The sequence below is a fragment of the Phycodurus eques genome, chromosome 7 (genome assembly GCF_024500275.1).
Source record: "Phycodurus eques isolate BA_2022a chromosome 7, UOR_Pequ_1.1, whole genome shotgun sequence".
Taxonomy (NCBI): domain Eukaryota; kingdom Metazoa; phylum Chordata; class Actinopteri; order Syngnathiformes; family Syngnathidae; genus Phycodurus; species Phycodurus eques.
The window spans coordinates 21,114,151-21,140,259 of NC_084531.1; the positions used below are offsets into that span (position 1 = coordinate 21,114,151).

The 26,109-nt window shown below is 41.9% G+C and overlaps 1 protein-coding gene across 2 annotated transcripts; it reads left to right on the top strand.

Annotated features, from left to right (window-relative positions):
* The first annotated feature begins 1,139 nt into the window (after window positions 1-1,139).
* On the top strand, window positions 1,140-26,109 carry LOC133405388 (Golgi integral membrane protein 4-like). 2 transcript variants are annotated; one of them, XM_061682270.1, is made up of 16 exons: window positions 1,140-1,722; window positions 10,596-10,670; window positions 10,857-10,906; window positions 11,105-11,158; window positions 11,250-11,400; window positions 13,253-13,335; window positions 13,671-13,754; window positions 18,131-18,295; window positions 18,368-18,649; window positions 18,879-19,144; window positions 19,316-19,392; window positions 19,475-19,527; window positions 22,154-22,369; window positions 22,533-22,601; window positions 24,297-24,389; window positions 25,259-26,109. In XM_061682270.1, the coding sequence occupies exons 1-16, from the start codon at window positions 1,536-1,538 to the stop codon at window positions 25,376-25,378; spliced, it is 2,025 nt and encodes a 674-aa protein (XP_061538254.1). In that variant the 5' UTR covers window positions 1,140-1,535; the 3' UTR covers window positions 25,379-26,109. The 2 variants fall into 2 exon arrangements, with proteins under 2 accessions (XP_061538254.1, XP_061538256.1); XM_061682272.1 differs by having other exon boundaries at window positions 18,882-19,144.

Consider the following 26,109-nt stretch of genomic DNA (forward strand, 5'->3'; position numbering starts at 1 on the left):
TCCTCGGTCCTTTCAGTGTCCCAATTCTTCTTCGCTAACCTTTTTCCTTGTATGATTTCCTGTACTGTGAGGATCAACCACCAAGTCTCCTCTCCTTTCCTGCCAGAAGATACACCAAGTACTCTCCTGCCTGCCTCTCTGATCACCTTGGCTGTAGTGGTCCAGTCTTCTGGAAGCTCCTCCTCTCCACAGAGAGCCTGTCTCATCTTTTCCCGAAAAGCCGCACAACACTCTTCCTGTCTCAGCTTCCACCACATAGTTTTCTGGTCTGCCTTTGTCTTCCTAATCTTCCTCCCCACCACCAGATCATTTTACACACCACCATCCTATGCTGTCTAGCCACACTGCCCCCTACCACTATTTTACAGTCTGTAACCTCCTTCAGATTACATAGTCCGCACAAAATGTAATCCACCTGCATGCTTGTACCGCCACTCTTGTAGGTCACCCTATGTTCCTGCCTCTTCTGGAAAAAAGTGTCCACTACAGCCATTTCCATCCTATTTGCAAAGTCTCCCACCATCTGTCCCTCCAAGTTCCTTTCCTGGATGCATACATACATATATACATACATACATACATACATACATGCATAAACACACACACACACATTCATACTACCACTTCTTCGTCACCCCTATTTCCTTCACCAACATGTCCATTAAAATCTGCACTAATCACGACTCGCTCTCTGTCTGGGATGCGCAGAACTACTTTGCGCCTTCCAGAATTTCACCTCTTGGTCATATCCTACCTGTAGAGCATAGCCACAAATCACATTATACATAACACCCACAATTTCAAGTTTCAACCTCATCACTCGATCTGATACTCTTTTCATCTCCAAGACATTCTAAGATAACTACTTTTAAAATAACCCCTACTCAATTTAAATGAGTTTGACACGCCTGCTAACCCCTCGCTTATCATTAAACATGATGCAGTCAGCAAATAGATTGACAAGGCTTTGAAATAACTGATTTAATTAGTACAAAACCTGTCGGCACGATTGCAATGAAAAGGCAGTTTTATTTTTCATTGACATCTCTTGCTACCAATCGGTGACAGGTATTCCTCGAGGGGCGGGACTATGAAATAATGGTTCCTCGTGGGGCGGGACTTCCTGTTTAGTTGCGGTTGGATGGCAGGCATCTACCGGGTTGACACGTAACTGAAGTTAAAGGTGCCATGCAGGCCTTGTTGGAGATATCGGACTTGACTTTTTTCGTAAAACTACTATAGGTATCGTCGGAGTAAAAAAAAGAGGAAGGGGCGAGTTTAGTTTGTATCGCTACATCTCGGCAAATTGCCCCACAGTAGTCAAAGTGGAAATCTGAGCGACCACAAATTTGGAGTGAAGCGAAGAAGAACGCCGCGAGTGTTACCGTGCCGAAAGTAATGTTTGCGTCAACTAGTCTCGTCTGCGTGAAAATGTCTCTGGAGTGAGGGGTGACGTTGCGAGTTGAGTCGGGAAGTTTCTAGCGGCAGAGACGGAGCTTACTCGCTCGGGCGGTGGGGAGGGGCGCGGGTCCAACATGGGAAACGGTGTGTGCTCGCGGAGGCAACGGAGGATTTTCCAGTGTCTGCTACTCGTCACAGTGGTCTGCGGAATGATGTACGGCGGCATGGTGTCGTACGAGACGCATAAGGACCTGAAGAGGACACAAACAATGGCGCTGAAATACCAGCAACACCAAGAGTCTCTGTCGGCTCAGCTCCAAGGTAAACACAGTGACGGTGTCATGATTGACTCCCCTTGCCCATGACATGTTGTCTCATCAAACTCTGTTAAACTGTGTGGCTTTCAGTTTTTCCACGCGATTTGTGCCCGTCGACGCTCACCCATTAAAACACAATTTGGAACTTTAGATTGATGCCAAACTTGCGGTGAATACGGCGTAAAGCTGACAGAACACGTTAACTGCAAACCAGAAAAAGTGGTCCCATTCCATCTCATATTGACATCACATACTGCTCTACAGCAACAAGCGGACCACAAATATACAAAAAGTACATTATTATAGACCGAAATAGTAGGCATAAGGAAGTCAATTAACTCGCACCTCAGCTTTAAGTATACAGTTTTTGTAGTGCTTTGTGCCCGTCAACACTGATCTGTTAAAACACAATTTGGAACAAAAGAATAATGACGAACGTGAGTTCAGTTCGGTGTGAAGCATTACAGAACACTAAAACCGAAAACCAGAAAAAGTTGTCCCACTTTCTCTTACCTAACATCACGGCAACAATAGTAGACCGAAAATATACATGAAGTACATTATTATAGACGTAAATAGTATGCATAGGGAAGTTGTAGCAATTCAGCTGTAAGTATACTGTAGTCTGACGGTGTTTAACTCCAAGACAGTCCATGACCTCTGTCCCAGGGTGCTGTTTAATCTCGTGACTGACCAGGTTAGGTTTTAGCAAACAGCTCAACTGCCAGCTAAATTGATTGTCTGTTTTTTGCCCTCAGAGGTCGGTGGGCTTTACAGGACACACACACACACACACGTACGTCTTGTTTGTGCTCTGCAACTACACAAGTTTGCTATATCTTGAAGTCATAAGGGCAACCAAAGCATCTGCTACTGTCTGCCTTAAAGCAGGAGGAGCAACATGATTTGAAGGATACAATTCTGTAATTCACCCCCCCCCGGCCCCGCCCCCACCCCACACACACACTATTTAAAACAGTTCCCAGATGTATTCATAACATGTCTGTGATATGCTTTCGTCAAAATACCCGAAGGATTGAAGAGTTATTGCATACATTATACACCACATTGTTTTGTCTTGCTGTAATCAGCTGGTTGTAGGGGCTGGCTCTGTCTCATGCAAATGAACTAGTCCTCATCCCGCCCCATTTACTGACAGGTCAATGGCAAGTCCCGCTTTTAAGTGTGGAAGAGACATGATGACCTGTAAAGAGAATGAAAGCATTTTAACTGGTGGAGGAGCCATTTAATACACTCTACTGTGCGTATGTAGTGCATGGACACATCACCAAACACAAATACCCCCCTAGGCACCACCACTACATTCACAACTTCACTGAACAAATGCATCACAACAAGTGCTGCTTATCAGAAGCTAACATCTTTAATAGCTAACATTGATCTGTGCATCCAGCATTGTGCTTATTTAACCATAACATCCCCTAACTCACATCCACACAAACACACACACATATGAAATTGTTACATAACAGTAGGGCGGAAATGTAGAACGGCTCACTCACAGAAAACCTTTTCAGAAATGGCAGATAACGAAAGATATGCTTGGTTTTCACACTTGATGGGTGGGGACTGACTGGCAATCAGAGAGCTGACTACTTGTATACAAACTTTACAAAGTCTGTTTTCCGTAGCATGTACCATTTAAAGCAGGGGTGCCCAAACTTTTTGGCTCAGGGGCCACATTGCCGTAAAAAAATTGTCATGCGGGCCAGCATTAATTTTACATGCTACCGACGAGGGGAATGCTTTTTTGTATTTTTATTTTACTGTTTTACTATGCGGTCTGCTGCTAGGTAGATCTTATAACTGCCTGACCTGGATAAATGAAGGTTAAAATAAAAATTAATGAAATGCAAAATAAAGTATTTTTATGAAATTTGACTCAAACTCAAACTTTATTCATCAGAATCAACAAACAACATGTTTGCATTAATGTGAAGGGTGATACTGAGATCTTGACTGCAGTAAATGGGGCAGGTCTGGCTCAAAAGCGGTGGTTTTAATGCGCAAGATGTCACGCAGGTGGGAGTCACTTCGTCTTGTCCTCACGCGGTTCTTATTCGTGTTCATGACTGAGAATGTCTTCTCACACAAGTATGTCGAGCCAAACAAGCTCAACATTTTCTTAGCAAATGTACGAATCTCTTGGAACCTGTCTTTATCCAGCTGCTGGTAAAAGTTGACAAGAGGGAGTTGTTGGTACCGGCTGCGACACTCTGTGTCACACTGCAGCTCAATGAGCTCCAGCTGCAGGTGGGCTGGAATGTCACTGAGATCCACGGAAACGGTTTGGCACATAGAACTTTTTGGTGAATAATACAATGGAGTTTTATAGCTTTACCTCCTTCTTCGGTTTCTTTGTTACACACTCGGGTTGATAATCCACTGTGCTCGCCAACCATGGCAGGTGCGCCATCCGTAATAATCCCCGTGATTTTATTCCACTTTAATTTTATGTCATGTACGGCGGAACAAACAGAAGCAAATAAATCTTTCCCTCTTGTTTGGTCCTTAAGGCTCTGAAGGTCAAATAGCTCTTCACGCATGTTAATTTCACTGTCCACTCCTCTAAAAAAAATCAGTAACTGAGCGCTGTCGGATGCATCCGTGCTTTCGTCACAGGCTCACGAAAAAAATTCAATCTCCACTCCTTTTGCGTCCAACTGTCTCTTAATATCAGAAGAAACTTATTCGATCCTTCGTGACACAGTGCTACGAGCCAGGAAAACATTGGCGAACTGTTGCTTTTTCTCAGTACAAATGTTCTCCACCATTTTCATCACACAGTGTATAATAAATTCACCCTCAGTAAAAGGTTTGCAGTGCTTGGCAATCAGCGTTGCCACCTCATAGCTTACGTTTGTTGTATTTTCATTCGACTCACTGGCTCTTGTGAAAAAGTGTTGCTGTGCCGTTAAACCAGCTTCCAGTTGCTTCCATTTTTCACTGCGTTCGTTCCCAGTTAACTTGTCGTAATTAGCATGTTCCGTCTGGTCGTGCCTCTTTATATTGAACTCCTTGAACACAGCCACAGTCTCTTGGCAAATTAGGCAGATGCAGTTGTTTCTAAACTCAGTGAAAAAATATTCAGACTTCCATTTGTCCTGGAAACGTCGGCCCTGGCTATCAACTTTCCTTTTCTTACTTCCAGTTGCCATTTTAGAAATGGGCAAAACACAGATCATGCGCAAAACGGCCCCGTGAGAGTTCAGCCACAAGTTTACTGCCATCCTGTGGTGAAATATAAAATTGCGCGTGTATTTTGTACTGCCGTGCCACATATTATACACAGAGGCTTCGGGCCAGTGGAAATATGAACACGGGCCGGATTTGGCCCGGGGGCCGGACTTTGGGCATGTCTGATTTAAAGCCAAGGACTATGGTGGAAAGTTCAAGGGTCTTCGATTAAACTGGCTCAAATCAAACATGGTGGCTTGATCTTCTATGAATTGACCTTTTCATAATGCAGAAAGGTTATTGACTACTGCTGACTTTTACTGAAAACAATTACAAAAACTTGTTGGTTTTGGAATATGCAACCCAAAAAACAGTGGGACCAGGATGTAACCAGGGGGGCTGGAGGTAGTTTTTATCCATCCATCCATCCATTTTCTGAGCCTCTTCTCCTCACTAGGGTCGCAGGCGTGCTGGAGCCTATCCCAGCTATCATCGGGCAGGAGGCGGGGTACACCCTGAACTGTTTGCCAGCCAATCACAGGGCACATACAAACAAACAACCATTCGCACTCACATTCACACCTGCGGGCAATTTAGAGTCGTCAATTAACCTACCATGCATGTTTTTGGGATGTGGGAGGAAATCGGAGTGCCCGGAGAAAACCCACGCAGGCACGGGGAGAACATCCAAACTCCACACAGCGGGGCCGGGGATTGAACCCTGGTCCTCAGAACTGTGGGGCAGACAGTCTAACCAGTCGTCCACCGTGCCGCAGGTAGTTTTCAAGTAATCAAATTTGATTTTTATTTTGTTGGACAATGACATCTTAATTTGGAATAGTACAATGTTAACCATGTCTGAATTTCCACCACGTGATGTCTGTTTTGAGTCATCCGCTATGTTATAATATAAATTACGGCCAGCATTCTGACACCCTTGGAATCAAACTACCTCATCTTCTTTTCGACTGACACTTAGGGCTGGATATTGTTAAGAACGTCACGATTCGATTTTGATTCTTTACGTTACGATTCAATTCGACTTGGATTCTTTAGGGTGTGATTCAATTCGATATTATCGTACATTGATTCAGTAAGAGTACGTATTTTCATGCCCATGTGAAAATGTTTTATGCTTCCTCAAATGTTTGAGGAATAAAATGTCTGAAAATAAAACATTTGCACAATAATAGCATATTATTTTGTGCATATGAAGTACAAAAGTAAAAGCAAAAACACTGATAGTTATGTATAAGCACAGAGAAATTAAAGTACATGTAAAATAATATTTCTTCTTGAAATTCTGATTGTTGCCAATTTTAATTCGAGTGTGAGCTTTGTCCATACAATACGACCTGCCAATCCACATCAACTCAAGAATTTTGCCTTCAGTGTTATTCCTTTCATGCTAATATGTCATTCGTTTAAAATTAACAGTTGGGAAACAGACTTTCCTGACCTGAATTCATCAATACTCAATTGTTTTGGACTATGTACACCTGAAACCAAACATACTGTATGTGTTTGGGTTTAATTATTTATTAGCATTTTCTTTACCTCACCCACAGCTTTGAACCACAATGTGTACTGGGATGAAAACATTCTTTTTTTGTTTTTTGTTTGTTTGTTTGTTTTAGTTATATTTTTTTATGTTTCATGTACTCACTTTGCAGAATGTCTCTGAGAGTGCAGCCTTGTTTGTGTTAGTTTCCATTTCAAGACAATGGACCATTTTACAGACTCTTTATGGCCTGGCACTGTGCCACAGGTTCTCTGAGACAGGAAGGCCTAATAGAATACTATGTCCATTAGGCCAACTCCAATAGTAGTAGCGTCACTGAATTGATGGTGTGTAAATGGGGCAGCTGGAGCTAAGGGGCAACTCATTCACTGGTATTATTGACACAATTCTGTTCCATTACAGAGTGCTGAATAGTTGTAAAGAATATTTCTGTGCAAACAATTTTAAAGTGGTGGCATGATAATAAAAGTTTTTTGCAAAAACGCGTTTAGAAGTGATGAGGTGAGAGGTAGACTTCATTGACCTAACATCTAACAAGATAAAAAAGTGCTTCATACCTGTTTTTTTTTTTTTTACTTGATGTCCATGAATTCCAGTTGATTGATGTTTTCTGTGTCCTAAATTTAGAGTTTATGTCTGAGGATAAGTAGTGTCAACAATGAATGGATGGCATCTCAGAGCAAAAAAAAAAAAAAAAAAAACACCGGCGCTTCCTTGATTTCTAACATGGCTCTTTACGAACATGCTCAATGCAAATTTGCACTCAAACATTCAGGCAACCAGTGCTGATATCTTCCTGGTCTGATTGGCAGTATTCTCTCAATAGATCTAATCATTCTCTATCTAAACCAGCAGAGCTGCATTGTAAAGGTCATCTCCATAGAGTGTTGCCTTGTTTCACACTTTGCTAATGCACTTTCATCAGGCTGTGTTGGAAATTGGTCTGAAACCAAGACAGGGATTGCTAATTCTTCCACAGCACTCTGTGTACGTGCACGTTTTGGAAGACACTTTGTACTCGTAATTACACTTTGTGCTAGTAATTAAATCCATCCACAGGGACTGGTGATGTATGAGGTGTCAAAAAAGTTCCAAGACTGGCCCCTTTGCGGGTTGAGGGGGCCCGGCCCTCCCTTTCTCGGTGTGCCGGCACAGCAACTCCTTAAACCAGTTGACTAACATGCATGTGATATGGTCTTTATTCACTAATATGTTCCATAGACATAGGTATAGGCTTGAATTGCTTGTGCTGCGATGCGACCACTACCAATAACACAGGTTGTATTAAGATATCAACTCAGAGGTTCTTACAGGTGTTTAGACACTATAAAAGCATCCCACCGCACCACTCATCAGTAGCACTGCCTTGTTCATTTCCCACATCCTGTACTGCCCTTTTCTGTCGTCTCTCATTTTGTCCTATTGTTTAGCTGTTGCATGTCCTCACTGTGTGTGTGTGTGTGTGTGTGTGTCGTCCCCCGTCCACATACCTGTATAAGAAAGTGATTTGACTTTGTAATGTTAGTTGTAGTCAAATATCTAGACTATCGTTCTATAGTTCGCACCCCTATTCCCCTTGTCCGTTCTGTCTGTCCCTGTCCCCTAAAACCCTTTTCTGTCCGGCTGCATTTTCAATGGGCATCAGAGTAATTAACAAAAATAATTCAAAAAAATAAACAGAGGGAGTATTTCAAACTCCCCTATTACACAGCAAAACTGTTCCAGCACAAAAGGCATACAGATCCACCATTTTGCATGGCCATGCAGATGAACAGGACAGGTTAAAAAAAAAAAAAAAAAAAAAGTTTCAGGACTGGTGTCACGAAAGATATTTCAAACAAAACTTCAAATTACGAGTTATCGTCTTTAGTGTGGGCCAGATGATCACTCAGCACATCTACAAAGTGATCCTGCAACATTTGCCTCGTTCAGTATGTGAGAAGAGTTTAGGCTGCCATGACGACGCTTCTGCTCACAATGCCCTGAACATCTGACAATTGTGGCAGAGTAGAACATCGTTAATGCTGGAGCAACATCCCTACTCACCCCACCTATTTACGTGAGTTATTTTCTCTCTTTACTGAGCTCAAGAGGGTCTTCAAGTGGACCAATTTTGAAGAAAAAGTTGAGATCGAGATGTCCGTGACGACGGAGCTGTGGTGGATTCCTAAAGAATCCTTCCAGGAGTGCATGCAGATGTGGCAGAAAGGGCTGGGGAAAAAAATGTGCGTTGGACCCCAGGGGAATTACTTCAAAGGGGAAAACTTGTATGTTGCAGTTTGGATTTGAAATACTGGTATATCCTTTGTGACACCAGTCCTGGAACGTTTCAGACACATCATGTGAACGGTACAGCAGTGGTCCCCACCCTTTTTTGCGCCATGACCCAGTTTCATGTAAAGCAATATTTGGAAAAATCAGCCTAGTAGCAAATAAAAACAAATAAGATTAAAAATACAACTCACCATCAAACATGAAAGTAGTTGTTGTCAGTAGGGGGAGACCTGCTCTTGTTTCTCTTCAACAAGCCGGAGACAATGACACTCGAGTGTGCCACTTATGTCCAGTCTACTCTGTAATTTTGTTTTGGTTGTCGTCATTGCACAAAATCGCTCTTCACAAAGATGGGATGTTGGAAATAGAAGCAAAGGTATTCAGTGCCTTCTTGTTTTCAAGGCCTCATTTGCGGGTCTGTCGCTAGATGTGAAGATCACAAGGAGCGGTAAACTCATAGAAGTTGTCGTCTGTCTTATCGTTTCGCCTTTTTCCTGTTACAAAGAAGCTCAACAAAGATTATTATTATTATTTTTATTTTTTTTTGCTGGCTTGTAGCGGCACGGTGACCGACTGGTTAGAGCGTCTGCCTTACAGTTCTGAGGAATAGGGTTCAGTCCCCGGCCCCGCCTGTGTGTAGTTTGCATGTTCTTCCCGTGCCTGTGTGGGTTTTCTCCAGGCACTCTGGTTTCCTCCCACATCCCAAAAACATGGCTTAATTGACAACTCAAATTGCCCGTAGGTATGAATGTGCGTGGGACTGGTTGTTTGTTTGTATGTGCCCTGTGATTGGCTGGCGACCAGTTCAGGGTGTGCCCCGCCTCCTGCCCGATGATGGCTGGGATGGGCTCCAGCACGCCCGCGACCCGAGTGAGGTGAAGCGGCTCAGAAAATGGATGGAAGGATGGATGCTAGCTTGTGGGCTTACCTTCATACTATCATGTCATATGTTACTTACAGAGGCACAAGTGGATGAACCAGATTTTCAAAATTAAACAACTTTCAGATTATGATACTGAAAATAAAATAATATAGTGATTCGGTCTGTGTGGCACAGTACCAAATGGCCCACACATTCAACTGCTAGTGTATGTGTGTAAAAATTTTAGTTTTAATGTTGGCTTCCTGTTTCGCTCTGCAGTGTAATTAGTACTCGACTTGCCTACCAATCTGTCAGTTTTTGACAAACCATACGACCTGAGGGAAGCACTTCAAAATAATTAATGTCAAATTCTTCAGCATGCCAAATGTTTGTAAATTCTAATGCTAATCTTCCATCTTGAAAACATGCTTGATATGCTTTACCAAATTTTAGAGGTTGTCCCTTCTTCATTGTATAGTAATGCATCATGGGTGGTTTTTCCCCAATGTGTTGTATATTGCTGTATTGTGATACTTTTGTTGTCGCTGGCAAAATATTGTGATAATATTGTATTGTGAGTGAATGTGATTCCCACCCCTCCGATGAATAGGGATAAAAGGAAATTGCAAATGGTGTTAGTGTGTTTTAATTTCCCATATGTGTATTGTGCTAGATGTCCATGTAATGTATTTGCATCCATAAACATCCTTTGGCTATAGGAAGCATCGTGCTAACTGTGGAAATGTAATCTTCTGCGCTCAGAGGACGCTTGGAACCACTGTCCCACAGTGGAAGTGTGTTCTATGTCATACAAGAGAAAACTAAGTTATATGAAGTATGTTTGTACTTTTAACATTTTACAATTTCTTGACTTGGCAATCAGGAAAAATTGCCATATAGTGAAAAGTCTGCCCTGTCAATAATCGATAAAAAATGCTTAGTTAGAATGTCTCGGTTGAACTCCTCTGCTTTGTAATGACATTACAATGTATTTCTCCTCTTACGATGTTCACATTTGTAGTGGTGTATGAGCATCGCTCAAGACTGGAGAAGTCTCTTCAGAAGGAGAGGTTAGAGCACAAAAAGGCCAAAGAAGGTGAGACATCTTATTTGATGCACTTTCAGTTCCGTCTCATTCTGATCTCACTCAAACTTCATACCTCATGTGGAATTACAAATATTGATAGTTATTCTAACCTGCATCTGTTTTAAAATTCACTGCATTCACTTTTTAAACAAGTTTGTTATTTTATTAAACAAGAAAAGCTTTTCTCTGTTCCAGATTACCTGGTGTTTAAACTTGAGTCACAGCAGTCACTGAACAAGGAGAAGGTACTTTAGTTCTCATTGAGCATCTCAACCTTATTAATTTTCCTCTTTTATTTAATTATTTTTTATCATTTATTTTGTATTCTACTGCCTCCCTTTATTCAATGTGTGTGGTATGTCTCCCAATAGCAGTGTCACTAGTAACCCTGGACAATAAAGAGAAGTGCATTTTTACAATATTTTGTTTGTGTGCTCACACAGCAAGATTCCGGCAGCAAACTGAGCTCGCTGCACGTGCAACATCAGATGCTCAAGGTTCTGATTCGCTTTGTCCCAACAAACACAGACATGTCATGTAAAATAAAATAATGACCATATGTTTGCACTGATCTTTGCTGTCTCTCAGAACCAGCATGACGACCTGAAGAAGCAGTATTATGATCTGCAGGAGCAGCATCAAATGCAGGGAAATGATCACAGTCGACTGCTAGATGAGCACAGAGAGCGCTACGAAAAAATGCAGCAGATCAAAGACAAGGAGGTGGCCCAGCTGAAAGGTGCTGATTTTGGTCAAACAAATAATTGGAAAATACGAATGTATTTTGCAAGTACATTTAGGTCTTTTTTTTCCCCCACACGTTATTCTTTTATCACAGTGACATCACACTTTCAATATCCCTACTTTGTCTCCATCTTGTGACGTAATTAGAAACTACATGTGATCAGGATTACAATTGATTAGTTTTACACATGCAGAATAGTGGTTGGCATTTCTGCCTCACAGACAGGAGATCCGGGTCTGAACATCTCTGTGATGAATTAGCATTTTCACCCTGTTCTTGCAGGGGTTTTCTTCAGGTACTTCAGTTTCCTCCCACATCCCCAAAACATGCATGCATAAATTGACCATAGATGTTTGTGTGAAAGGTTGTTTTTCTGTATGTGCCTTCTGATTGACTGGTGACCAGTCTAGGGTGTCACCCACCTTTTGCACAAAGTCAGTTGGGATAGGCTCAATGAGGTCAAGAAAATGGATATATGGAAGGTTTTCCAGAGTTAAACCCAACATTTAAAAATGCAATTTTAATTTTTTAATTATTTTTTTTTTAGTTATTTTTTATAAAAAATTTTTTTTAAATACACATTTTGACAAGTTTCCTTATCCAAAATGATTCATACTCTTTCCTAATTCAGGCATGTCCAATGTTCCACTATTTGTAGTTGATTAGAATTCACTAGATCAGGGGTCATTAAACTTTTTGAAACCGTGAGCTACTTCTTTGTGGTGATTATGCGGGCTACCAATTTGAGCCGCACTTCTGAAACAAATTTTTTTCTCAAATTACCTTTAATTGTTTCTTGTTAATAAATAATGATACATATATATGGAAAGAGACAAATCATGTTATGATTTCTCAAAGCGGTTAACACTGTTTAAATACGGCTGGAAACATTGAGGAAACCATATTTTGATTTTTAAGAAGGCGGCACGGTGAATGACTGGTTAGAGAGTCTGCCTCATAGTTCTGAGGTCAAATCCAGGCCCCGCCTGTGTGGAGTTTGCATGTTCTCTCCGTGCCTGCGTGAGTTTTCTCCGGGTACTCCGGTTTCCTCCCATATCCCAAAAACATGCATGGTAGGTTGATTGAAGACCCTAAATTTCCCTTAGATGTGAATGTGAGTCTGAATGGTTGTTTGTTTATATGTGCCCTGCGATTGGCTGGCAACCAGTTCCCAAACAACCAGTCCCACGCACATTCATACCTACGGCCTCTCGCCCGAAGATGGCTGGGATAGGCTCCAGCACACCCGCGACCCTTGTGAGGATAAAGCGGTACAGAAAATGGATGGATATCTCACACTTTTTTTGCCACTTTGGTAAATAAAAATTAATTGTAACTCAAAAGTGTATGAATCATTTTAGGCTTAAATCTATACTGTAACACTCAGTTTAGATTGAACCAATCCTTTTAGACCATCTTTTTTTTTTTTGCTGCAGCAGTTATGCTTGTTAACACATTAATCATAATCAGGATAATAATTGTAAGAATTCCCCTCCATACCCCTTATCCTCACTAGGGTCGTGGGCATGCTGGATCCTATCCCAGCAGGGGATCATAGGGCACAGATAAACAAACAACCATTTGCACTAACATTCACACCTACGGGCAATTTAGAGTCTTCAATCAACCTACCATGCATGTTTTTGGGATGTGAAAGGAAACCGAAGTGCCTGTAGAAAACCCACGCAGGGACGGGGAGACCGATGTGAGGCCGATGTGCTAACTGGTCAGCCACCGTGCCACCCGTAAGCAATGCATCTATTATTTAAAAATACAAATATTGTATAGGGCATTTTTTTTTATTTGATTCATGCTCCTTGTTAATGCCTGCTGTTTCTACCTGCAGAAAATGTATATAACCTCAGAGAGGAAAATAAGCAGCTAAGGAAAGCCCACCATGACATTCACATGCAACTGCAGGATGCTCAGGTGTGATTTATCTACTTATTAGACTTAATGCTTCCTTCTTCTTAATCAGTTGTTGGGCTTTTAAATATATAGTGTGTGTAGTTTGTTATGTAGTTGATTTTAGGTACTGGGATAGTAAAAATAATTCGGCTCGTAAAAGAAGTTGGTGGGGTTTCATTCAAAATTTACGTGAAAATAGGCTTTTTCGGTCAAGTTAAATATTGCCTGCCTTTGAATTTATGTTGTTTAAATGCACAACTTCGCAATAATCTTTTAAATCTGTTATGCTTTTTTTGTCTTGTGTCTGTAACGGGCAAGTGTTAATGGCATCTATTGTGTTGCATTTGTGTGTTCAGGTGAGGCATCAAGACCTGAAGACATCACACGATCAGATCGCACTGACACTAGAAGATCACAAGAATGCGCTAGCGGCAGCTCAGGTAGGCAAACAGTTTAATGGGGTTCTTCCAACCTCCAGTATAAAAAAACACAGAATGTAAATAAGACTTGTGATTGCTGCTGTGTTCATAATATATACTAGTCCAAGGATTTAACTGAAGAGCAGCTTTGTATGGATCTCCTTGAAAGTGAGCTATTAATGAATGGTGACAAAGTGACTAGGAAGGATGTTGTTGTTGTTGTTTTTTTAAAGGCTTTCTCTCTGCAGTTTTTGGCAATGTGCTGTAAAAGTCTAATCATCCTTAATCCTTCTGATTCAACGTCACAATTTTTCAGACACCCCTCTCACCAGGGGTTTGATTTAGTCAGAACAGCACTTCTAACTGATATGAAATGACAATCGTCCATTAATAAAGTAGAGAAACTTTTAACTTTTCCTCAACCAAACCTGCTTGGTAAGAATAAAAAGTAATGTTCCTCATTTTAAATGGATATAAAAAAAACTGTTAAACATGTTTAAAAATCCTGTGATTGGCTGGCGCCCAGGCCAGCATGTAGCCACTTACCCAAAGTCAGCTTCAGCTCACCTGTGACCATGATGAGGATAAGCAGGATGGAAAATAGATGGCTGGATGCTTGATTATATTTCAGGTATTAGTTTTAGGTATTCATATTGCCAAACTCTAAATATGTAGTACATTTAAAAAATATATTTGTATTCTTATAAATGTATTCCTTTTTTGTCGTGATAATCTTGTAAAAATTATTTTTGTAAAATTCCAACTAATTTCTCATAACATAGTACTTTTTTTATATTCATTTTGAAAGGTTTTAACAGCAACATGCCTGCATATATTTGCTGTTTTTTAAACTGATCACATTATCCAGCACAAAATGCAGCCCTATGGGTGGCACAAGTCAGTGCAAACTGTAGGCCGGTCCCAAGCCCGGATAAATGCAGAGGGTTGCGTCATGAAGGGCATCCGGCTTAAAACCTTGCCAAACAAATATGAGCGTTCATCCAAAGAATTCCATACCGGATCGGTCGTGGCCCGGGTTAACAACGTCCGCCACCGGCGCCGTCAACCTGCGGGGCGCCGTTGGAAATTCAGCTACTGTGGGTTGAAGTCAAAGAAGAAGAGGTGGAAAGCGGGTTCTTCGGCAGAAAGAGAAGAGGAAAACACAGAGCCTAGAACTGAATGTGGGGACTTTGAATGTTGGGACTATGACAGGAAAATCTCGGGAGTTGGTTGACATGATGATTAGGAGAAAGATTGATATATTGTGTGTCCAGGAGACCAGGTGGAAAGGCAGTAAGGCTAGAAGTTTAGGGGCAGGGTTTAAATTATTTTACCATGGTGTAGATGGGAAGAGAAATGGAGTCGGGGTTATTTTGAAAGAAGAGTTGGCTAAGAATGTCTTGGAGGTGAAAAGAGTATCAGATCGAGTGATGAGGCTGAAATTTGAAATTGAGGGTGTTATGTGATTAATGGCTATGCCCCACAGGTAGGATGTGACCTAGAGGTGAAAGAGAAATTCTGGAAGGAGCTAGATGATGTAGTTCTGAGCATCCCAGACAGAGAGAGAGTCGTAATTGGTGCAGATTGTAATGGACATGTTGGTGAAGGTAATAGGGGTGATGAAGAAGTGATGGGTAAGTACGGCATCCAGGAAAGGAACGGAACAGATGGTGGTAGACTTTGCAACAAGGATGCAAATGGCTGTAGTGAACACTTTTTTTCAGAAGAGGCACGAACATAGGGTGACCTACAAGAGCGGAGGTAGAAGCACACAGGTGGATTACATCTTCTGCAGACGATGAAATCTGAAGGAGGTTACCAACTGTAAGGTAGTGGTAGGGGAGAGTGTGGCTAGACAGCATAGGATGGTGGTGTGTAAGATGACTCTGGTGGTGGGGAGGACAATTAGGAAGACAAAGGCAGAGAAGAGAACCATGTGGTGGAAGCTGAGACAGGACGAGTGTTGTGCAGCTTTTCGGGAAGAGGTGATACAGGCTCTCGGTGGACGGCAGGAGCTTCCAGAAGACTGGACCACTGCAGCCAAGGTGATCAGAGAAGCAGGCAGGAGAGTACTTGGTGTATCTTCTGGCAGGAAACGAGAGAAGGAGACTTGGTGGTGGAACCTCACAGTACAGGAAATCATACAAGGAAAAAGGTTAGCTAAGAAGAAGTGGGACACTGAGAGGACCGAGGAGAGGCGAAAGGAATACATTGAGATGCGACACAGGGCAAAGGTAGAGGTGGCAAAGGCAAAACAAGAGGCATATGATGACATGTATGGCAGGTTGGACACTAAAGAAGGAGAAAAGGATCTATACAGGCTGGCCAGACAGAGGGATAGAGATGGGAAGGATGTGCAGCAGGTTAGGGTGATTAAGGATAGAGATGGAAATACGTTGACTGGTGCCAGCAGTGTGCTTGCTAGATGGAAAGAATACTTCGAGGAGTTGATGAATGAGGAAAATGATAGAGAAGGGAGAGTAGAAGAGGTAAGTGCGGTGGACCAGGAAGTGGCAATGATTAGTAAGGGGGAAGTTAGAAAGGCATTAAAGAGGATGAAAAATGGAAAGGCAGTTGGTCCTGATGACATTCCTGTGGAGGTATGGAAGCATCTAGGAGATGTGGCTGTGAGGTTTTTGACCAGCTTGTTCAATAGAATTCTAGTGCGTGAGAAGATGCCTGAGGAATGGAGGAAAAGTGTACTGGTGCCCATTTTTAAGAACAAAGGTGATGTGCATAGCTGTGGCAACTATAGAGGAATAAAGTTGATGAGCCACACAATGAAGTTATGGGAAAGAGTAGTGGAGGCTAGACTCAGGACAGAAGTGAGTATTTGCGAGCAACAGTATGGTTTCATGCCTAGAAAGAGTACCACAGATGCATTAGTTGCCTTGAGGATGTTGATGGAAAAGTACAGAGAAGGTCAGAAGGCGCTCCATTGTGTCTGTGTGGATCTAGAGAAAGCCTATGACAGAGTACCCAGAGAGGAACTGTGGCACTGCATGCGGACGTCTGGAGTGGCAGAGAAGTATGTTAGAATAATACAGGACATGTACGAGGGCAGCAGAACAGCGGTGAGGTGTGCTGTAGGTGTGACAGAAGAATTTAAGGTGGACGTGGGACTGCATCAGGGATCAGCCCTGAGCCCCTTCCTTTTTGCAGTGGTGATGGATAGGCTGACAGATGATGCTAGACTGGAATCCCCGTGGACCATGATGTTTGCAGATGACATTGTGATCTGCAGTGAAAGCAGGGAGCAGCTAGAGGAACAGTTAGAAAGATGGAGGCATGTACTGGAAAGAAGAGGAATGAAGATTAGCCGAAGTAAAACAGAATATATGTGCATGAATGAGAGGGCTGGTGGGGGAAGAATGAGGCTACAGGGAGAAGCGATAGCAAGGGTGGAGGACTTTAAATACTTGGGGTCAACCGTCCAGAGCAATGGTGAGTGTGGTCAGGAAGTGAAGAAACGGGTCAAAGCAGGTTGGAACGGGTGGAGGAAGGTGTCAGGTGTGTTATGTGACAGAAGAGTCTCTGCTAGGATGAAGGGCAAAGTTTATAAAACAGTAGTGAGGCCAGCCATGATGTATGGATTAGAGACAGTGGCACTGAAGAGACAACAGGAAGCAGAGCTGGAGGTGGCGGAAATGAAGATGTTAAGGTTCGCTCTTGGAGTGACCAGGTTGGATAAAATTAGAAATGAGCTCATCAGAGGGACAGCCAAGGTTCGATGTTTTGGAGACAAAGTTAGAGAGCTCAGACTTCAATGGTTTGGACACGTCCAGAGGAGAAATAGTGAGTATATTGGAAGAAGGATGATGAGGATGGAGCTGCCAGGCAAGAGAGCTCGAGGAAGACCAAAGAGAAGGTTGATGGATGTCGTGAGGGAAGACATGATGGCAGTTGGTATTCGAGAGGAGGATGCAGGAGATAGGCTTACATGGAAAAGGATGACGCGCTGTGGCAACCCCTAACGGGACAAGCCGAAAGGAAAAGAAGAAGATTATCCAGCACAAGTGATTGGCAAATGCTCTTAGTTCCTCAAGCAAACACTGAACATCATAAATGAAAACTAAGTACAATTGTACCCATTGGAGTGGACAGTTAAAATCCATGATCGCACAATATACTGTACTGATTTTGAATGCCATTGTTTTTTTTAACTGTTTCACAACAATTGGGGTTGTATTTTAAGTGCTTAATCTTAACATTGTTTGTTGAGCCCAATTTTTTTCTCATAATAGTGTGACTTTATATTTGAAACTTTAATCTCACATTTTTATTCATTTACAGAGTGGCTTTATTATTCATTTGGACTAAGGAACATCACTCTATTCTCTCGTGATATTTATCTACTGTATATTTTACCTCCTGTGGTCTTGTGCCTGCTATTCTAGATGCAAGTGAATGAATACAAAGAGATGAAGGAATCCCTGAACAAGGCACAAAACTTGAGACAGCCTGAGCAAAACACTGTGCTCCAGCAACCAGATCCCAAGTCACAGCAGGCAAATAAGGAGATTCCTGTCCTCAAAGAGGATCGCCAGGAGACTGAGTCCAGGGTAACATGATCGTTTTTTTTCTCTTGACTTACCCAAATAAAATTCTGTGTTCACATCAAAATGTTGTCTCAGTTGGACCAGCAAGCAGAGGAGGAGGCCCACGCTCAGTCCAAGGTCCAGTCTCACCCTACAGTGTCGCAGCACACTTTGTCAGAGAAGGAGGAGGATGGAGATGCAGAGAGGAAGAGGGAGCTGGCTGAGGAGGAGATGGCCCAAGCAGGACAGCCTCAAAAGCTAGAGGAGGAGGACCCGGATCAGCAGCTGGAGGAGCAACGGGAAGAAGAGGAAGGAGAGTCAGAACTGGACCAGCCAGATGAGAATGCGTTGGACAGCCAGCGACATCAGCTGCAACATGTCAGAATCAGTTTACTTATCTGAACTTCATAATTCTGAACATATTTTAATGTCCTTAAATTACATCCCTTTTAAAACAAAGCCACCACACAAAACAATCAAATAGATTTTATACCAGAGGGAAAGTTGTTTAGAAGTTTCATTCTTTTTTCATCTTTCCCCAAGGAGAAATTATATACCTGTGTCTCTTAATATTATCAGATTAAAATAAATATTATTTGTTGTCTAGAAGGAAGTCCAGCCACAGCAAGAGGCGCATGATCAGATGGAGGGCGCCAAGTCCGCTTACGAGCAGCAGAAGGAGCAGCAGCGCCTGGAGGCTCGGAAGGCTGAAGAGCGCCGGGTGATCCAGATGCGACAGGATTCCCTGCAGTCCCAGAGAGTGAAGCTTCTGAGGGAGAGGGAGGCCAAGCTGAAGGAAGAGCAGGAGAGGGAGAAGCAGCAGCATCAGGAGGCAGACCGACGGGAGCAGCTGCTAAGAGAGGAGCACCAAAGGTCAGATGAAATCACAGTGAGGTGCATGCAGTGAGTGAAGTACTGTAAAGACGTATAGCTACTGAGTTTGCAGCGGACGTGTTCCCAGGAAATTACCTTTCTTTATACACACCCTCCTTTAAAAATTTTTGGAGTTCTGAGATGAGCTGTCTGTTCTGTCTTTTTTCTCAGGAAGAAGGTTGAGTATGAAAACATGGACCATAATATAGATCAACAAAAACAAGAGCATCACAATGACAATGAAGATGGTAAAGCGGCACGTTCTTGCTGTCCATCCATGTGTCTGTCACCAAGTTGGAGGAGCTTATTTGTTTCATTTTTTGTTCACAGAGAAACATTCTCTCTTGTTACACGAGGACATGAAGGTGCCTCAACATCAGCAGGTGACTCCTTTATACTTCTTGTTTCTCCTCACTTGTCTGGCCTCTCTTTAGCTTGCTAGCTCACACCAATGTATCATTTATGTTTCCATATTTGAGAATCTATTAACTATAACCTACCAACATATAGTGGCCCTCTGTAGCGTACAGACATCTAATAACTACTCATGCAGTGTCGCTTTTGTGTTTGTTTGTCAGGGCATTTTATGGCATATGGGGAAAATTTACATCTTGACTACAATAGGAAATGGAAAAAAGTCCTCTAGCAAAAGTAAAAAAATTGCAGTGTGCCGTTTTTGTTTATGGGTCCATCTGTTTGTTACGCCACTTTGACACGTTACACGGCCTGTCTTCAAAGCCTTCCATTCAATCATAAACCCATTAAAAAGAAATTTATTTATTAATAATTAACCTCCAAAGTTATACACAATCCATAATGCTGGTTGACTTCTTTCATTTCAAAACAAATTTTACTGTAGGAAACTGAAATGGAAGGAAATGTGATCTGTGTTCCAAAGTTTTTTCCTAGTTTTTTCAGAATGTCACATTCCTACTTTACACAACAACTACATTAGATGCAGTAGATGGGACTCCACCATGTGCATTCTAGGATAGAGAGACCTATTCTATTATGAGAAAGAGCAACAAAAAATAAAAAATATAAGTGTGTGTGTGTATATGTGTGTGTGTATATATATATATATATATATATATATATATAATACAACCTTAATTCCAATGAAGTTGGGACGTTGTGTTTAATCATGTTCAACCTATATTTAATTGAATACACTACAAAGGCAAGATATTTAATGTTCAAACTGATAAACTTGATTGTTTTTAGCAAATAATCATGAACTTTGAATTTTATGGCTGCAACACGTTCCAAAAAAGCTAGGACAGGTGGCAAAAAAGACAGTAAGTTGAGGAATGCTCATCAAACACCTGTTTGGAACATCCCACAGGTGAACAGGCTAATTGGGAACAGGTGGGTGCCATGATTGGGTATAAGATGAGCTTCCCTGAATTGCTCAGTCATTCACAAGCAAAGATGGGGCGAGGTTCAAGTGCGTGAGAAAATAGTCGGAACAGTTTAAGGAGAATGTTCCTCAATGTACAATTGCAAGGAATATAGGGATTTCGTCATCTACGGTCCATAATATCATCAAAAGGTTCAGAGAATCTGGAAAAATCACTGCATGTAAGCGGCCGAAAACCGACATTGAATGCCCGTGACCTTCGATCCCTCAGGCGACACTGCATCAAAAACCGACATCAATGTGTAAAGGATATCACCGCATGGGCTCAGGAACACTTCAGAAAACCAATGTCAGTAAATACAGTTTGGCACTACATCCGTAAGTGAAACTTGAAACTCTACTATGCAAAGCAAAAGCCATTTATCAACAACACCCAGAAATGCTGCCGGCTTCTCTGGGCCCAAGCTCATCTAAGATGGACTGATGAAAAGTGGAAAAGTGTTCTGTGGTCCGACGAGTCCACATTTCAAATTGTTTTTGGAAATTGTGGATGTCGTGTCCTCCGGGCCAAAGAACCAACCGGACTGTTATGGGCACAAAGTTTAAAAGCCATAATCTGTGATGGTTTGGGGCTGTGTTAGTGCTAATGGCATGGGTAACTTACACATCTGTGTAGGCACCATTAATGCTGAAAGGTACATACAGATTTTGGAGAAACATATGTTGCCATCCAAGCAACATCTTTTTCATGGATGCCCCTGCTTATTTCAGCAAGACAATGCCGTGTTACAACAGTGTGGCTTCATAGTAAAAGAGTGCGGGTACGAGACTGGCCTGCCTGCAGTCCAGACCTTTCTTCCATTGAAAACGTGTGGCGCATTATGAAGCGTAAAATACGACAACGGAAACCCTGGACTGTTGAACAGCTGAAGCTGTGCATCAAGCAAGAATGGGAAAGAATTCCACCTACAAAGCTTGAACAATTATTTGTTTGTATGTTTTTATTCATGTTTAACACAACGTCCCAACTTCATTGGAATTGGGGTTGTGTGTGTGTGTATATATATATATATATATATATATAATATTCTTATTTGTGTGTATTCTCTCTCGCTCTCTCTCTCTCTCTATCTATCTATCTATCTATCTCTCTCTATATATATATATATAGTATTCTACAAGTCCTCACTTACGGTAGTACGAATGCCAAAGTTATACAAAGACTACGTGTAACCCAAAGGACCATGGAACGCCTAATGTGGAAAATAAGCATTTGAAAATATACGGCGAAGACCTAAAAGTAGATGGACAGATGAAATCATTAAACACACCGGGATACACTGGTAACAAATTGCAAAATGTCGTAGTAGTTGGAAACCTGAAGAAGAGGCCTTCATCCTACAGTGGATAGATAATGGCTGATGATGATATATAATATGGATGTGTGTGTATATTCCATGCGCATTTACAGTATAGCCAGATTACTGAAATGTCATGTCAAAGTTCCATGTAAATTGTAGTTTTGGGTTATTCCTGCCATCTAACAAACAACACCTTTCGCCTCTTTGCTTTCACTCATTGCAGATGTAACACATCCAAGATTCAAAATTTTGTGTGTGTTGCTCTCTGCCTTTTTTTTCCTACCTCAGGGTGCCATCGGTGGTGGCGAGCTGGACCCTGAGGATGACCCCAACAACCAGGGAGAGGACGAGTTCGAAGAAGCAGAAGAAGACCAGTCACATCACCGGGTTACTGAGGATGAAGAGGTGGTGGAGGAGGAAGAAGAGGAGGAGGTGGCAGCGCACGCTCAGCACGTAGACTCACACCAAGGCCCCGAGCATCCTGCTGTGGAGGACGAGTTGGTGGTGAGTGTGTGCACTCGGAAGAAGGAATGGAATACATCCAGAGAGCACTGATGTGACGTACAGTATTTAGTAATGCCTTAAAGGGCAACATGATGGTGATGACATTGATCCAAGTGGCCATTTTACATCATCTTAGTGCACTTCTGTTTGTGTGTCTGTCCAGATTGCTGGAAACCCGGATCAACAGGAAGACAATCTAGATGACCAGTACCAAGAGGAAGCTGAGGAGGAGGTGTGCGACACCACCATTTGTTGCACGATGTGTATAACTCTGACAGATTGGCATAATTATCAGTGATTTTAAGGGCACTCTAGTTTGTGGTCTGTAGAAGAAGAATGTCACGTTAGTTGAGCTACAGCCATGCAGACCTCCACTATGGCACTACTCCCATAAATGCCATCCGATCCGGTTGTTGCTTGATGCAACTGTACTTATACTTGAGCCGATAGCAAAACTCAACTTTACTCAACTTTATTTATAAAGCACTTTAAATACAACAAATACAACCACTTGAAAACAAAGTGATATACACGGATAAGAATCACACTTTAAGAACTAAAAACAATTAAAAATAAAACTTTAAAACAAACAAGAGTAAAAGCAATAAAAAAGATGCTGAGTCTTAAGCCGGGTTGAAAGCCAGTGAATTAAACTGAGTTTTAAGATGGGTTTTTAAAAATGGACAGTGAGGGAGGCATTCTCTGATGTGCAGGGGGAAGTCATTCCATAACGTGGGACCAATGACAGAAAAAGGCCTCATCCCCTTTGAGCTTCAGCCTTAACCTCTGTACCTGTTCCTCCCCGTAGTTTAAACTGTGCTTCGTAAGCGCGTCTCTTCGTAGGTGCCATTTTCGGGGGTCCTTAGCTAAACCGATGTTGTTTTACACAATTCACATACTGGCGCTATATACCTACTGGGGGCGTGCCTTTAACGTCCTCCTTCACGCGCACCCTTCTCCCTTTAACGGCTGCATGCTGTCCTCAGTCACGTCTACCTTTCGTCTATATAAGCAGCGTGTCGGCAGGAAACGCTCCCAGTCAGTCAAGCGGAGCGCTCATCACACAACAACATTTATAGATTTTGGAACTCGGTGCACACATAAGGCGCGCCGCATCATAAGGCGCCCCGTCCATTTTGGAGAAAATGTAAGACTTTTAAGTGCGCCTTATGGTTGCGAAAATACGGTACGAGAAGCTGAGTTTGATTACTGTGCCAATTTGCCAATCCAATTTAAAATAACTGTCCATTTTAAAACCTAATTTTGAGACTGTTGCCTTTGTGTATTGTGTCAAACGGCCGATGTCAACAAGTGAGGATTTACAAGAGCCACTTGGACCAAGCACAGTCAGTTCAGTTTTCTTTTCATTAAATTTTAAAAGTTCAAGGCCGTCTAGGTTGAATATCTTTGAGACATAAGAGTGGTTTTACTGAGAGAGCTTCTTTTTCAGAGGGACATAAATCTGTTGTCAGCCTAACAGTGAAAGGAAAAAGGCAGCAGATATAAGGAAAAGAGGAGTGCCCCCAAGATTGAACCTTGTGGAACTCCGTAAGACAGTGGAGCCGAGCGGGACTCAGAACTACCTAGGCTCAAACACACAGTTCTGTTTTCCAGATGGGATTTAAATCAGTCTAGAATGCTACTGCTAATGCCTACAGAGTACTGTAACTGGGCCACAAGGATACTGTGGTCTACTGTATCAAATACTTTCAACCAAAAGATGCAAGCGTGCACGCTAATTGAACCTGACCAAATGTGCACACCATTTTTCTGATTGTTAATTTTGTGTTTAGCCAAATGCCCAACCCTAATAGTGTCAAGGAATCCATCCCTCTTATTTACGTTCTTGTGAAATGGTTTATCTTATCGAATTGAGTGATGCCACTTCTTCATGAATCAGTTATGTTGTGCCTTTCTTACCTTGAAGGCTCAGGAGGACATTGCTGGGGGGGAGAAGAAGGGAGAGGACCAAGTTGAGGAGGATGGAGAGGACACATACAATGAGGAGAACATGGAACAGGTGGGTTACTTGGTATACTGTATAATGTTTTGTTTTGTTGGGTGAGGGAGTTGATGAATAGCTAAATGTAGTAACAACACAGCCTGCAAAAGCTCAATGTAGCGTTTGACATAAATTCAATACACTGCTTATTAAAATGAAACTCAAAGAGAAACATTCTCACAATATATTCATACTGAGAGACCTTTCTAATATTGGTGGCCCTATTTAGCTTCATGTCAGCATGTACAGCATGTAATATTGAAACACAGAAAACACATAGAAACCACTGCAAAATACAACCAACAATGAGTGTAATGGAGCATTCCAGAGCAAAAAGGGGGAAAAAAAGAAATCGGAGAACAAAAGAAACATCTCACAGGCGTTGATGAAAAGAGGTTTGGAGGAAGAGAGAGAAAGTTACCAAGAAGTTGGACAAGACGTTTATAGAGTGGATTTATTCCGTGTGGGACAAACACAACTGAGGAGTAGAGAAAAAAATTAGATGGGAGGGGGGGAAAAGCAGAGTTGTACCCCTAAGTAAGTGATGGACTACAGAGTATCATGCATATTTTTATATATAAATTAAGTGTCATAAGTGTCTTACCCCTACGGCTGGTACTGTGCATTAAATTAAATACACATCCTTGGCCACTGTAGAGGAAATGGGGTCTCTCTTACTGTGTCTTATTATCTTAAGGGCAGATTTTTTAATTTCACGTTCAATTTTGCTGGTGCTCCAATTTGTGATTGGTAAGCATATACTGTAATTGTCTGTTACAAAAACAGTGAGTGTGGAAGTTGTCAGCCTCTGGGTATCCTGCTTAACTGTTGCAATATGGCAGCTGCTTGTAAAAATGTTAGTGACAGTGAAGTGCTCTTGTATGCAGGGACCACACAAGGAGGAGGCTCACGGCAAAGACATAGAGGAAGAGAATTATGAGGAAGAGGATGCTGAGGAAGAGGGACCCGGTCGAGAGAAGGGAACCATTCAACGGGCAGAAATGTAAGACGGAAATAAACACTGAGAGGTTCTTCTTCCTCGTTCCTAAAAAGGAAGCCAACAGCCATCCAGTCAAGACTCCAAGAAGGACGATTGGGATAGGACGTCCGGAGATGGAGAAGGCTTGTGGCAGAACTGATCCGCTTTCACTGTGCAATTGGACAGAATGTGGAGATGGTTTTATATGCTGTACGTTGTTGTTGTTTTCATATTCACAGCATCTGTTTTAAATGCACACCTGCATAGAATGTACTTTCATCAAGATGACCATGTCAAGGAAGAAAAGATAAATTAGTATTCTTTGGATAAAAAAGGCAACAGTTAAATGTACATCTGGGATTCCAATCAATCAAGTGCTTGTTTTTTTTTTTATTTATTGTTGATTGATTGTGACACCTTTGACAATCAAACAAGGTGCAACTCATGACTGAGTTTGTCATGCCGACGTGTGCCTTTCTATTCCTATGGGTCTTCTAAGTCATTTTGCAGTTCTGACTCCATAATATAGAAAAAAAGAGAGGTCATCGTTAGCATGTGAACTAGCAAATTCTGCTTTATGCAATGTTAACTAGTCAATGATTTCAACAAATTCATGCAATTTTTATTACAATCTACAGTAAAATATGTGCTATTTGTATATTTTTCAACTGTATTTGAAACAAAAGTGTGGTTTTAATGAATCATGTTTTGTCAACTTAATCTTGTATGTGGAATAAAGAAGATTTCAGTTGTGTATAA